The sequence below is a fragment of the Macrobrachium rosenbergii genome, chromosome 37 (genome assembly GCF_040412425.1).
Source record: "Macrobrachium rosenbergii isolate ZJJX-2024 chromosome 37, ASM4041242v1, whole genome shotgun sequence".
Taxonomy (NCBI): domain Eukaryota; kingdom Metazoa; phylum Arthropoda; class Malacostraca; order Decapoda; family Palaemonidae; genus Macrobrachium; species Macrobrachium rosenbergii.
This window is the reverse complement of record NC_089777.1, coordinates 36,483,410-36,498,177: the sequence shown is the minus strand read 5'-3', so window position 1 is coordinate 36,498,177 and position 14,768 is coordinate 36,483,410. Positions and strand designations below refer to the sequence as shown.

General features: G+C 37.5%; 1 protein-coding gene across 5 annotated transcripts in view; it reads right to left on the bottom strand.

Annotated features, from left to right (window-relative positions):
• Window positions 1–14,768, bottom strand: part of LOC136825489 (beta-secretase 1-like) — a 294,215-nt gene that overhangs the window by 90,100 nt on the left and 189,347 nt on the right. For 3 of the 5 annotated variants that reach the window (XM_067082034.1, XM_067082033.1, XM_067082035.1), the window contains one exon: window positions 9,239–11,360. The exons of 1 other annotated variant lie outside the window; for it this stretch is intronic. In XM_067082034.1, the coding sequence (XP_066938135.1) occupies window positions 11,167–11,360 (194 nt within the window). In that variant the 3' untranslated portion in view covers window positions 9,239–11,166. Of the gene's footprint in view, window positions 1–9,238; window positions 11,361–14,768 lie in introns of those variants that run through there. One more of the 5 variants, XM_067082037.1, reaches the window with a different exon arrangement.

The following is a 14,768-nucleotide window of genomic DNA, read 5'->3' as shown; positions in this document are numbered from 1 at the left end:
GTCATAATTGTCAGAGAGCCAATGTTGTGTAAATCATGTAAGATTCTCACAGAAACACCAATCTCAAGTTTTTTCAGAAGTTTATACACCAATGACACCATAAGTGTTTGCACAGCAAACAGTTCCACCAAATGGTTGTGGCAGATTGGTGCACTGACCTGGGAAATTTTAAATTATGCTTGCTGGAATTAGAGCTAAATTAGTAAAGGATCTGGATTAATCATTACCAGACTAGTGATTTGTTACCTGTAGTCTCATAAGAGTGATAGATTTATAGGGTAGTGAAATTAAAGCAGCAAATGACCAAATTTCATACTTAATGCAATAGTCTAGTATGCTAGAGTTATCAGATGGTGAAACGTACGTGACTGACACTTTCCTGTTGAAACCTGTGAGTGGGTCCTTTGTTTCCAGCTAAGCAACCCACCATGCCTCACTGTTTGTGCACTCTATCATTCATCTAGGGTCTGTTGTCTACCCCACAGAGAACATGCATATTATATCAATGCAATCTTTTGTGGTTTTAATTTTGGAAGTAAAATATGTATAGTTATTCCTTCTTCTGTGTTAAAACCTTTAACTAGAGTGTACAGTATGGTTACATAATATAATGTACTTGGAGTACATTATTAAATTTACATGTACAAAGTAATTTTCTTAAAAAGTGCAAAGTCTCATGCTCATCAATTCTGCAATGTTTGGTTACATTCAGAATAAGTAACCACACTCCTGGAAATCGAACATATAAAAATATTTTATGCAAATTTTTGTTTCATTATGTATCCATGTACTCTGAAATTCTAAGGTCTATGGTTAAAATAAGTGTAATTGCACTTTCCTTTGTACTACCAAATAGGAAATCAATGTTAATCAAATATGTAAAAACTTCTTACAGTAAGTTTTATTCCTTAAGTGACTATGCCTTACTTCTTTTGTTTCATTCCATGATTTATGATTAAAAGAAATGTACCGGCACTAAGTTTCTTACAGGACACCTAAAACATTCTTATCTGACCTGGGATCCTTCCAGATAGTACTGCAACCAAAAGTTGGATCCCTCTCAGGTTGTAAGGCTCTCTGGTAAATGACAAGGTAAGAGCAGCCATACGGACGAAGCTGCCTCTGCAGAAGCAGTGTTACTGAGACCCCTGTGCCTGGGTCCAACATTCCAACAAATGACAGTCAAAACTAAAAGAATACCTACTGATACAAAAATATGTTCCTACACAACTGATGTTCCTTCATGCCCCCTTCAACTCAAACCAGGCTTTAAAACTAAAGAGACTACAAGGTTGCTCTTTTGTTCACTTCAGGAAAAAACTGTACTCACTACAGTTTTACAACTTTCCAATGAAATTCCACTCCTTTAAGGTAATTAGAAACAAAAACAGAATTACACCTCCACTGTGCCATGTTAAGTACATCTTCCAGAGACAAATTTGTAAAAAAATTAAATGATGAATTTACCTTCAGCAAAAGTTATAAATCCGGGTTAAGCTTTCCATGAATTAACTGAACCAAATAGTGAATGAAAAAGGATATTGCATTTTTAAGCACAGAAGTGTTAAGCCTCCTCACTCCAAAAAAACTAATGATTAACTTTTTATCTGTCCAGTAAGTCTGAACCACCCTTAATGGGATTCAAAGGGCCTCTTCCTCATTACCCACCAGGGAAGTCAAGCTCATAATTCTGAAGACTCTTGGAAGAAGCATTGCCTTAACATCATTCTTTATTATGGAGAGGTGCAAAAAGAAAAAATAATCTTCACTTCTAAATCCTACATTTCATGAAAATACTTGCAACTCGCTCATCCTCTTAGCAATCACTAGAGCTACCAAAAATAGGATGTTTTCATGGTTAAATGCTTCAAAAAACTATTTAAGGGCTCAAATGATCTGCTGATAAAAACTTAAATACCACATATAAAGTCCAGGACAGAGGTTGATATGGGTATTAGGGTGCTTCAATCTCAAAAGATCTGAAGACCTCATTAAGATCTTGATTATCAAAGATGTCTAACTGAACATGATACAGCACAGAGGCAAACATAAAATAATATAATATCTCTAATGGCAGGAACTGATACATTCTCAGTGTATCATACAAAGCATAAGACTTCATAACATTATCTGTAGAGATAAGGTGCAGTTAATCCTTTTTGAGCAACAGACAAACTATTGATGAGAATCTTCAAAGACCTGTCCACTCAAAGGAACAGGTCCTTGGCCCTCAGAATCCCTTCACAAGAATTGGCTAGAACTAGCCAGTCGTCCAAGTGACACCAACCCTGACAGGCACTGACACCCTTGTAAACACTTGAGATGCTGTACTGAGACTGAAACAAAGTGCCTTAAATTGATATACTTTCCCCTGCTATTGTGAAATGAAGGTACTTTCGGGAATGAAGGTTTATTTGGATATGGCTATAACTGTCCTTATCTACTAAAATCATCCAGTCATTCTGCTGAATTACTGCAAAAATTGTACTGGATGACTACACTGAAAAATGCCGAAGCCACAAAATCTTGTTCAGAACCAGAAAGAGTTGGTTGTAAAAACTTGGATACGCTACAGACACTTGTTCAATTACTTCCTTCTCTAACAGAAAATGACTTCCTTTTACAAGACTAGGAACTTCTCATGATGCTGCAAATGTGCAGGGAAAGCTATTGAGGATACTGACAGGAGGAGGAACTAGAGAAGGGATGACATAACCCTCCCTGAGCACTTCAATCACCCAGGGGTTTGTCCCTAAATCTTGCCAAACATTTTAAAAGACCTGCAGATAATCTTCTACAGGACCTAAGGGCTGCAAGAGGCAATATTCCCTAGGGAAGCGAGGAGCCTTGCCCTTACTGAATCCTAATGAGGAATCATTAAAGGGCTTCACAAATGATGCAGAAGACCAAGAAACAGATGGATAAGTCTTGGGAGGCAGACCAGGAGCAGGCACATGCCTCTTCATGGCTGACTTCCAGGACTGCTTCAAGACATTATTGTTCTCTCAAAAATGATGCAGAAGACAGAGAAACAGATGGATGAGTCTTGGGAGGCAGACCAGGAGCAGGCACAGGCCTCTTCATGGCTGACTTCCAAGACTGCTTCAAGATATTATGGTTCTCTTGAGCAGACACATCCACCCTAACTGTCTTATCAAGGGATGGATTAAGGAGGCAACCATAAGGCAAATCAAAAACAGCAGCCAGCTTTTGAGAAAGTGATACCTTTAAGGTAAAATAAGAGCACAGCTGCTCTCTTTTCTTAAGCACAGAATGGATAAAAGCATGTGACATCTCCCTAGAAGCATTCAAGATGGCTTTATCCTAGGAAGTCAGAAACTCCAGTAACTTCTCTAAAGTCTTAGAATTTATTGGCACCACAAACTCCTGAAGTTGGCATGGAGTGTGCAATCTTGCTAAGCGAAAGCTCAGCAAAAGAAAATTTCATTCACTTGGAAAAGCAACTTGGACAAGTTTCTGCCTCAGCATTGGACCAAAGAACCTTGCTGGTATCAAGAGCTTTTCACTTCAAAGGAAGGTGCTACCACATGCACTGTCTTGTGGTGGTGTGCCTGAAATGCCACAAGGTAGCTGAGAAAGCGGTGAAATAACCCTATTACGCAAATAAAGTGCATCCTCCAAATGTGCCACACTTGAAACACCAAGAAACTGCTGTGAAAGTGGTGATGTAATACCACTAAAAGGGAGTGCACCCTTGTTATACCGAACTTAAGCGCCAACAGGCACAAGAGAAAATAATGACGTAATACCACTCACTGCACAGCCTGGAAGGTAAATGGGAGAAGGGGAAAAGAGACAGGCAACCGAATGTTGTCAGCAGAAGGCAAATAACAAGCTAATAAGACTTCTAAAAATGGCATCTAGCTTAAATTCAGTAAAGGCAGCTGCTAATGTAGAAGCTAAAAAATGAACATTAAATGAAAATGAAGATGTTCAAAACTTTGGTGGCTTTTAATCTAGTGATTTCCCTGCTGCCTTCCAAAAATCTGGCAAATCTGACTCAGACTAGAATGTCTCAGGTCATCACAACCACAATGAGGCCTCACTATGCTTCACATTGTTGTCTTCAACTTGAGGTTACATGAAATTTACTGTACATTATCAAATATGGTATGGTACTTTGATTGACATGCAATGTATGTAATGAATTGTTTATATTTTGTTACCTTTACGGTAAGATTACACTAAATTAATGCAATTATTCAATACTGTTTGGGATTTATACTGACATTTAATGCACTGTTGTACTGTATGTAATATATTTTTAGTCAGTGTTTGTATGCATGTCTACAGTATACATACAAGTGCATCATGCAACAAAACAACATGCCCTTGTTATAGTTCTCCCTCTCATACAATATTTCTCACTGACACTTACTTAATGCAGTACTGTATCATATCTAATACAGTAATGCAGTGATCCACATGTGTTTTTAGTCAACATTTATACCTGTCTATTTTATATGTGCATGCATGCGTCATGTTAAGGTAAACTATGCATTGGAAGTCAGTCAGTCTCTCTCTCTCTCTCTCTCTCTCTCTCTCTCTCTCTCTCTCTCTCTCTCTCTCTCTCTCTCTCAGCATGGACTTTTTTATAGTGTATGAAACCTGTATTTAGTATTTTACATATCTTGTAAAGATAAGGAGGTAGAATAACTAATGCAATTAGCTGTACAGCTTTTGGAAGCAATTCATTTTGTAGATATATCTCTGAAACTGAATGATAAATTAAAATTTCAAAAAGACAATGATAAAATTCTATACTAGTTTGGATAGGCTATTAATTACTTTATAGTATATGAAATTGCTGTACACTGTGTAAATATTCGTTACTTAACGGGTTTCGATACTTATCAGGAGGCCAGACTTGAACTGTCCATTAAGTTGAGCGCCACTGATGTAACTTATTGCCATATGTTCATAAAAGCAAAATACAAAAATAAAAGGTAAATGTTTTGTAGTTAACCAAATATGAAAATTTCTATACTGAGCTGTAAAAAAATACCGCCAAAAATAAAGCATTAAAAATATATGCATTTTCAAACTGAGAAAGCTAAAATATGCTTACTTTCCAATGAAATTGAATTTAATGCTTTTTTACCAGTTATTGCATATCAAAATGTACGAAAAAGAAGCAAAAATTTGTAGCTTTTTCCATTGATCACTAGCTTACAATGTATTTCTTTGATCAGTCTGTATAAAGCTAGTTTTAATGCAAGTGAATGGTTATATCTGATTGCAGTATGTTTAAAAAGCAAAACAAAAATATTACAAGACAAAATGAGGACTTGATATTAGTAAAAAACAAAAACTTAACTACTTTGTTATAATAATAGTTTATAAAAACTAAAGAAATATTAAATTTTTTTGCACCATGCACTACCACAATAAATTGGCCTTCCAAATTTATATACTTCAATACTAATTATGCCAGACATTTTGCAGTCAAGATTATTACTGTCACATTTCTACAGCATTGGTACACTAATATAATAATAGTCTGTTATACAAAACCCATTAATCATAATTTTTCTTTATTCCACGTGAAATGGACCCAGCCACACCAAATGCAGAGCCAAAAGAAGAAAAGTCCTACAATGCATTCCAAGCCCACTGTCCCCTGTCTACCAAGCAATGTGCCTCATTCTTCAAAGCTCCAGTGGTGTTGGAAATGTCCTCTGCTTCCCAGGATCTACCCAGAATTCTTGTGTGCTTTTAAAAGTTCACATGTGCTGAGGTAGTTCCAATGTCAATAGGGTTCTGGGAATTTTTGCTCTTCATACCTTTTGCTTCGAGTCTTTGTATTCTTGTGGCTGCCACGTCAATAAGTGAGAACTAATTTTTCACTTTGGTCTTCATAAATTCCTTTCTTTTTTATTAATTTTATATCCTTACTTAGCCATTATTAAAGATATTCATTACTTCCCACTGAACATTCTATGTCAGTTTCTGACACTGAACTCTAAGCATGAAGTTTCATAGAATATTGTTTTTATGCATATGGACAAAGAATTACTCATTTTTAAGTACTAAGGTGAATTTTGTTTTAGCTTTGTCACTGGCAACAGTACCTTGCACTCAATTTCTGTATTCATAACTACTTTAATGTTTAAATTTTTTGGACTAGAATTTCTATCATGGTATTACAGCACTCCCCTCCCCAGTGCTAACATTTGGTGAAAAATGTTATCATTATTTATGCATATTGAATTTTAAACTTGGATTTTTAGATAAATTTTTTCACTTATTAACTTTTATACTTTTTCATGCATTAACAGTAAATTTTAGTTTTGTTCTGTTTGTACTAGTGGTTACCTTACCCTCCATTTCTGTCTTTATAAATATCTCTGTTCTGTTGCATTCCTTAGAATATATACACTGATTTTTTCTGTGTTACAGTTGCGCTTCCCAATTTGTACTAACCACTGAGCAAGAATGTGATCTTAATCATGCTTCTGCATTTTCCTTTTAGTAAGAGAGAAGGGCCTGCTGTTCTTTCAGGGTACTCTTGGTAGTGCCCAAATAAGGATTAACAAGTGCAGTATCATGCTTGATGGCTGGTGCTTCCAGACTAACCCTCTTCAGTAATGTAGCAGCCTTGTCTATCTCCACAGTAGTCTTATCTAAGGGGGTTTCTGCATCTTGTTGATTCTCCCCTCCCTTGGGAAGAAGGTTCTGTGTGGGGATTCTACCTTCCAGAGTCTTGTCCCTTTGCTAGCATGTTTCCCTTGCCGTCCCATCTTCCTGTTGCTGCAGAAAGTGTGGTTTTGGTCTCTCCCACTGATTCTCCTTCCTTTTTGTACTGAACTCTTTGCACAGGTGGTAGTGCCTTCTCTTCTCATCTCATCAATCCCTGAACTGAAAGATATGGGAACACTATGAATGAGTCCTCATACCTCTGCTTCAGAATCATGGCAGGCCCTGGGGATCCTTCTGCTCTCTGCTTGGTCAGATGCCACAGTATTCTTGATGTCTCCTGCATCCCTTGCAGGTTCAGTTCCTCTAAAGTCTTGCAACTTGAGCCCCTCTATTCCCCAGTTTGTTGTGTCTTGTGTTACCCAAAAGTGTCTCCTCGAGTCCTTTACATGATCTAATTGTCCTTCTCTGCCATCCTGTCATCAATTCTTCCTTCCCAGTGGTTCCTTCTCTTAAGTGTCAACAAAGATGTGACATGATTAGGGATGCCCTGGCTGGGCCTGTTTGCCATGTCACTTACTTTTAGTCTCACTTCTGCTCTCTATAAAGCTACTGTTGCCATCCTCCAGTCTGAAGGCAGTCTAGGCATCTTCACACCTCTCCTGTTTCGACACTGCAGACAGGTAAGTAAGTTCCAGGTGACTCTTGCCCCTTCTTGCACCAACAAAGCCTCCCATAAACTGTCACTATTCATGAGGGGGACTTTTGTCTTACCTGGAGCTTGTGGCTGATAATTCCCTTCAAGTAAGGGCTCATTTTTGGATTCCCTGACCTTTGCTGTCATGCTCTGCTCTTCTCTTGAAGTTTTTCTTCTGGCATGGAGGAGTCCTCTGGAATAGCCTTTAACATCAGTCTTACAACCTTCTATCAGGCTCTGCCCCTTCTGAAGTACCTAATATCAGGCTTAGCCTTAAGAAGGGCAGCTCTTGGGAGGTCATGGCAGTGGATGTTGCTTGGATGTAGGGCCTCTCCCTCCCCTCTTTACATATTCACTTGAAGTGATTCAGTGTTTGGTATAAGGTAAATGTTCTTATTCATAGTTTTCATAACGAGAGAGTATGCAGTCTGCTCTAACTCTTCTCTTTTAATGAGTCTTTGCCCTACCCTCCCTTGCTCATTATTTAGGCTCCTGTTGGACACAATCTTTTCCAGTTTTTTACTCCTCAAGGATATATTCCAGTCCGCTCTTGCCCCTTTCTAAGTAGTTCAGTGGGCTGTCCACGCCATTTCCAACAAAGCCTCTCATCCAAACTGTCACTATCATAAGCGGGACTTTTGTTGTACCTGGAGCTTGTGGCTGGTAATCCCCTTCAAGTATGGGCTCATTCTGGATTCCCTGGCCTTTGCTGTCATGCTCTACTCTTCCCTTTAAGTTTTTACTGTCCTATGTGAGCTCTTGAGTTATGCCCCCTGAAGTTTGTATCTTTCTGGTCCTTCCTCTCTCTCTCTCTTCCATCTCTTCTCCCGAGTTACTGAACTGGACTCTCTGAACCTATAGTCAGCTTCAACAGATTCCTACTTGCATATAGTTAATTTCTCAGGAGGCACTTGCACAACTCTGGATCAACACCCTTGAGGTCTGACTGCCTGCAGATGTTTCTCACTAAATCTGATCATTAGTAAGTTGTGTGCTATAGGAAAGGGATTCTAGTCATTCAAACATTTACTCTTCAAGACCTCCTCCCTCGTCCCTTTGGTGCCTGTGGAGATGTTTGTTGTAGTACCTCCCTTTATGGTTCACATGTTTGGCATATGTACTATCTGGAGTTATGTCGTCCATTGCATCCATTGCTTACCTAGATTTCTAAATTCATCACTGGTTCAAATGTCCACTGGACTATGATAAAGACTTCTTGAACATCACTTTCCATCTTCAGCTGCTCTGCTGCTTCATCTTACCCTGTACGCAGGAATTCAGCTCATCTTGATTAATGGGTTTTATGTAACAATGTATATACATAAAACAAGTTTTTATACCAAACCAATAATCATAATCTTCAGTGTCTTCCTCTCTTCCCCAACTCTTCCAGATGTGGGATGGCACAGAAGAATGAAATGCACTGCTTGGCACAGTGGACTGAGTTAGGCATGTGCAGAGGTACATTCTTCTTTCAACTCTTCATATCAGTGTGGCTAGGTTTATTTCACATAGAATAAAGGCTAATATGATTAATGGGGTTGTAAAATAAACTTGTTCTATGTAAAAACATTGTATTTGGAAAAATGTTTTAAAATGTGAACGCTTTTTGCTAAAAAAAAACTTCACACAGCTTAACAAGTAACTTTACTGTACTTATCAGGAAACAACTACTCATGGTTGGTATCATCTAGGGGGCATACCCATTTGAAGCAATTGTCAATTCAGTCTACTGTTGAGGATTATGGTGAAATGAAATTTCTACACATATCCCATACCTAAAAAAGCACCTTCAATGGAAAATTTAAAAATACACACTAAAAGCTATCTTACCTGATACAACTGTCGATTTTTGATCACCAAAGGACTGATAGTTAAAAGCCATTCTACTCAAGAACTAGTCTTTCATATGTAGACTTTACATTCGGGAAATCTAGTGAAGTAAAAATGTTCGGTACAGTATGACAAACAGATATGAGGATTCATCTTCCAGCTTCAGGAAGAAAAAAAAAAAACTTACTGCAATGAGTATTCAGTGTCCCTTTTCAAAAAATACACTTTCAAGATTTCATTTGAATATCTATTCTACTGGAATTAAATATACTAGGAAGTTTGTAAATTTATGCAGCCACAACTTGCAAAATTAACATAAAGCTATAACAATCAGACTATATCATTATAATAATAAGGCATTTCTCTTTTAACATCACAAAATTTTACCTTTGTATCAAACTTTTCATATCACAAAATGCACTGACCCATTTCCCATCACCCTATTCTGACTTATTTTTCTACCCCAGTAAATACTTAGAAGGAACTCACTATGAAAAGTGACAAATGATCTTTCTTAAATTCAAGCAACCAATGAATCCAACCCTTAATCAGTTCACCATAGAATAAAATTTATATAAAAAATATTAAAGCCAACTTTTGCAAATTCCTGAATTTAATTCCTTTTTTTACCAGTTTTCTAAAAATCAAGCAATTTAGCCCATTAACCACTAAGATCTTGCCTTCTTTACAGGGGAACTCAATTTAATATATACAGTAGTCCATCTTTTTACTGTGAATAAATTCAATCCTGTTCCCTATACTGATTTACATCTGAAAAACCATTTCTTCTGTTTTTTGTACCAGCCACTTCTAAAACCAAACTATGCAATCTTTTGTCAACCTCTTAACACAATCATAAGACACTGGTTTTAGCCTTATAATATACTGACTACAAAATTACATTAACCCTTATCACTTAAACTGCATATGCACCAAACATAACATACAAACCATTAAGTGGTCCATTTTAAGATTATTACTGATACATATACCATCTTCACTGATACATCTATTACCCATAATTTATCTTTCTGCACAATTTTATTCTTTACAATGGTTCAATACATTCTCCTATGGCACATATTGAATGATTAATCCTCAATCATTAAAACTTTTGCCTTTCACTAAAAATTTTCAAGTTTCCTGATACACAAATCCTATGAACACAGTAGCATGTGTAACATTTCTATTCTTACAGTCACAAAAAATGCTCTACTACAACTTAACTGCCAAGCAAACTTACCTCTCTCTGACTAGTAACCCTTAATTTTGTTATGCTTCAACATCTGCAGTCACCATTATTCATTTTTAAACTGTTACTCTTGCACAATGAAGTCCAAGTTCCTCACACATCTGTCAGCAAAAAGCTGTTAATTTCTGTTACCCTTTTATATTCATTACATATCACACTCCACATAAATATACTACCACGCTCCCTTTCATTAAACTTAACTTCTATAAACACAAAAATATTCAAATTACCTTTCTGAAGTCACCCTTAGCCTAGGCATTAACACTACTCAACAAAGATGGCAAATATCAATGACAAGAATCTGAGGTGAGGATCAAACTTTCTTGTGCATAGACATATGTCATCATTAGATACTCCAATCAACTTGATTAAAACTTTATGAAAAAAAATAAAAAAGAACAATAATAAAAGGGAGGTATTTTACACAATCTAAGCAATAGCTGAGCTAAAATTGTTTTCTATTTCATTTCTTACTACCTGTAACACAATTCATATTAATAGGAGCAGTAATTATAACAACAGCTTCCTCCAAACACCCGTGTAGTTTTTATGCTATGTCAAGTTAAAAATAATCTGCTACTGGTTGAAGCTCCCGTAACATGAGCATTGCCATCAGAGTTAGTAGCTTTATATCCTATTCCACATTTTGTGAAACAAGTTCTAAACGCCCATACAAATATCAGATATAAAGAATAAATATTTTTTAAAAAATAAAAAATTAAAGTTATCATGTATTTGGCTCATCTAATGTTAAGAAAGGGACCTCAGGGTACAGCTGAGGTCTAAGAACAGATTGCCATGTCCAACGCAGAGATGCAAATATCAGAGGAAGTGATAGTAACAAGAGAAGGCCTCCCATTACATAAGATGCAATAGTCAATCCATCGACAATATTTGGCATATAGACACAAGATGACCAATCTGTTGGTAGAACAAAAATTAAAAATCACACTTAACACAGCACCAACATGCTTAAGTTGACCTTATCAAAAGAAATAAATTTGACCAAGCCTACAACTTCAAACGGTAATGTAATGTGATTTGATTTACAGAGATCTGACTGGTTTCTTCCTGAAAAGCAACGCAATTATTACATTATACAGTAATACATTACTAATACAATGACTCCATCAACCACTGCTGATCATTGTATGCCAAGACCATATAATACCAAGATCATTGCAAAACTACTTTCCTTAAATTGATGTAAATATTTACATCAATTTAAGGGCTACTTTCAAAGAAGATGAGTAGCTCCACAGTCAATCACCTTCTACACATAATTGTAATACAATACACTACTGTACTTTAGTAATTTCCAAATCAATTTTATGTTTCACAAACACACACCCATTACTTTGGGTATAGTAATGCCACTTACATTGGCCTGGGTGAGGAACATATTGAGCTGCTAGTTGAAAAAAAAAAAGGGTATTAAAAGAGGTTTGGAACTCTTAGTCTTGATTTCCAAAATCTATCACTACAGACATTCCCCACAGAGGTAGCTGGAACACATGGAGGCAAATACTGCCTGCCTTTTCCCCCAATTCTTATAATATCTTGCAGGTCTTTATCCCATTCTATATACAGTTTTAAAGGGGGGGCCTAATGGCCTACCATAAACCCTAGCTCTTAGTTTACTCCAATTCAGCATTTCAGTATGTCATCTTTGGAACCAAGTCCTTTTTAAAATACTTTTGTTTTATAAAATAGAATTTTTTCTATTTAAAGGCATTAAACATAAATAGCCTTAATCCATGCAAACAAACCCAGATACAAAAATTATGAAAAACAGAAAGCTCCCCAATGCCCCTGTCCCAGTCACACTCATCGACTCATGAGGCACACATCCTTATTCTTCTGTGCTATCCTCCATCTCCAGAAAAGGGGGAAGGGGAGAGGGTACAGAAAATTATGATTACTGTAATGGGATAGTATAAAAATGACAAATTCAGGATAACCTGCAGTTGTTTCCTAACTCCCATTCACCATAAAATAACCTTTACCATAGCCACAAGCAAAAAGTCCATAGAGAACAGTTCTACTGAACATGCTCAGCAAAATATCAAATTTTCAAAAATAAGTTGTATTTTGCCTAGACAGGGAAAGTGGGCTGGTTTGAAGACTCACAGCAGCTACCAAAAATAGGTTTTCAGATGGCAAAACCTGTTTTTTGACAGTGTAACCGCTGTTCATCCTCAAGTGACAAAATGGCTTAGCTCCTCATACATAAATCCCAACAACCAATGTGAATTTTTCGTCCAAAGTACAGTTACAGGTTAACATTTTCTTTATTCCAGATACCCATTAGGGTTTGGCAATAAAGAACAGGAAAGAACACAAGTGCCTAAATATGCATTATTCTTTGTGGTTCTATGGTGACTTATCTAATAATGTTAGGTCTCTCTGCAGGATTATCGCATCTTCACCACTCTCATGGCAAAAGTGTTTCAGGAATTTTTTGATCCACGGTAAAGTAACAGGTTATCAACCATTTTCTTTGTTCCAGATACCCTTTAGAGTTTGGCAATAAAGAACAGGAAGCACATGAACCTATTTATGTATTATCCCTTGTGGTTTTACGGCGATGTACCTAATTATGTCGGGTCTGCCTGCAAGATGACTGGGCAAGTTTCTGCGCCTTGCCCATTCCAGGAATACTGCCTCTAATAACCACTCCGTAAACTCAGAGATTTCTTCAAAAGAAACATTTTCGAAGTTAAGGATGTACTTATCTTTCAATGTCATGCGGCTTAGGGAAGGAGTAAGGGTCTGCCTTTCTAATGAGGGACAATAAAATAATTCTCAGCCCATGTGGTTTGTTTGTTTGTGCTAGAGTGTAGGAAAAATAGAACCATCTGGGTTGTTTACTGTGACATCTGGGTAAACCCTGAGTGCTTCAACTGGACAAAATGTTTTATCTGAAATACTGAGTTCCCTTACCAGAAAAGGGGATTTTCCCTTGAAAAGGTCCTCATTCTTGGCCTGAAATGATAGGCCAGGAGATAACAGTAAATGATAACTTGGTGTATGAGTGATGAAACACTGTCCCTGTTTAAGAGATCCCAGTTTGCTAATTTGAGTTCCTGATGCCAAAGTGGGTAAGAAGACCGCCGTTTGGAGCATAAGAGTTGTAGTTGTACTCAGGCCCGTGAATTGAGGGGATGAGAGGAGTCTATGATCTTATTGGGGGACCAGGTACTGGGAAGTCTTGCAGGAGCTGGCCTTTGCAGCGCAAAAGACTGGAGAAGGGAATTAACAATTTCTATATTAGAATCAATTCCAAAACCATAGAGCAAGGGTTCCAAAAGTGCTGCCTTCTATGCCATGACTGCTGTAATAGCAAGGCACTTGACCTCAAAAACTACATAATAAATGTTAAACTGTTCCAACATATTTCAATTGGGCTCTCAGTGTGGAGGTAATCAAACCACATTTTCAATACAGACTAGTATGTCGGATAAATGAAGTCTGTAGTTCTAGCAATATTGGGTAAATAATCTTCACAGCAGACTAGATTTCAAAATCCACACATGAGGGTCACAGTTTAGAAAAACGGACGCATAGACAACTTCCCCTCCTTCTGTCTGGGATAAAACAGCAGGTGGTAGTGGGATCTATTCTCTTACCCATTGTTGAAGAAAAAAAGAACCAGTGAATATTTGGCTAATTCTAGGCCATTCGGTAAGCGGTTCCACTGAAAACTAGTAGATAAGCTTGTAGAATGTTCAAAGCCCTTAAAATCTACAACAATTGAGGAAAAAGGTATACTGTCCTGCATTCATTTCAGTCTTCTAGGAATGTATCTCTTACTATTGCCTGAATGATCAGATTCTGAGATATACATGCTGGAAGTTGATTGTTCTCGCATGTGGCAAACAGGTCCACTTCTGGATGTGTAAGCATATTGGCAATTACTGACTTGAGAGTCTCAAATGTGGATCCAACCTCTTGATGTAAGACATTGCAGCCATACTGTCTACAACTGACAAAATGTGGGTCTCCTTCGGAGGTTTCAATTTTTTGAGATCGAAAGACAGTCAACAGCTCCAGGAAGATACGACACTTCCTCAGAATAGGTGGCCATTTTCCTGCTGCCTGACGATCCTCCCAATGGCGTTCCCAACCTGTCAGGGAGGTATCCATATGTACTATCACTTGTATGAACAGCGGAGTCGGGTCAACTTGTTTGCCAGAGACCATTTCCAGGTCCATGGACAGAGTATCACCCCTATCTCAGATGAAGCAATCTCAAGCCTTTTCCTGGCATGTGAGAGCCAGACTCAGATTACACTCTACAGTCGCAATCCCAGGATTAGATCTACCACA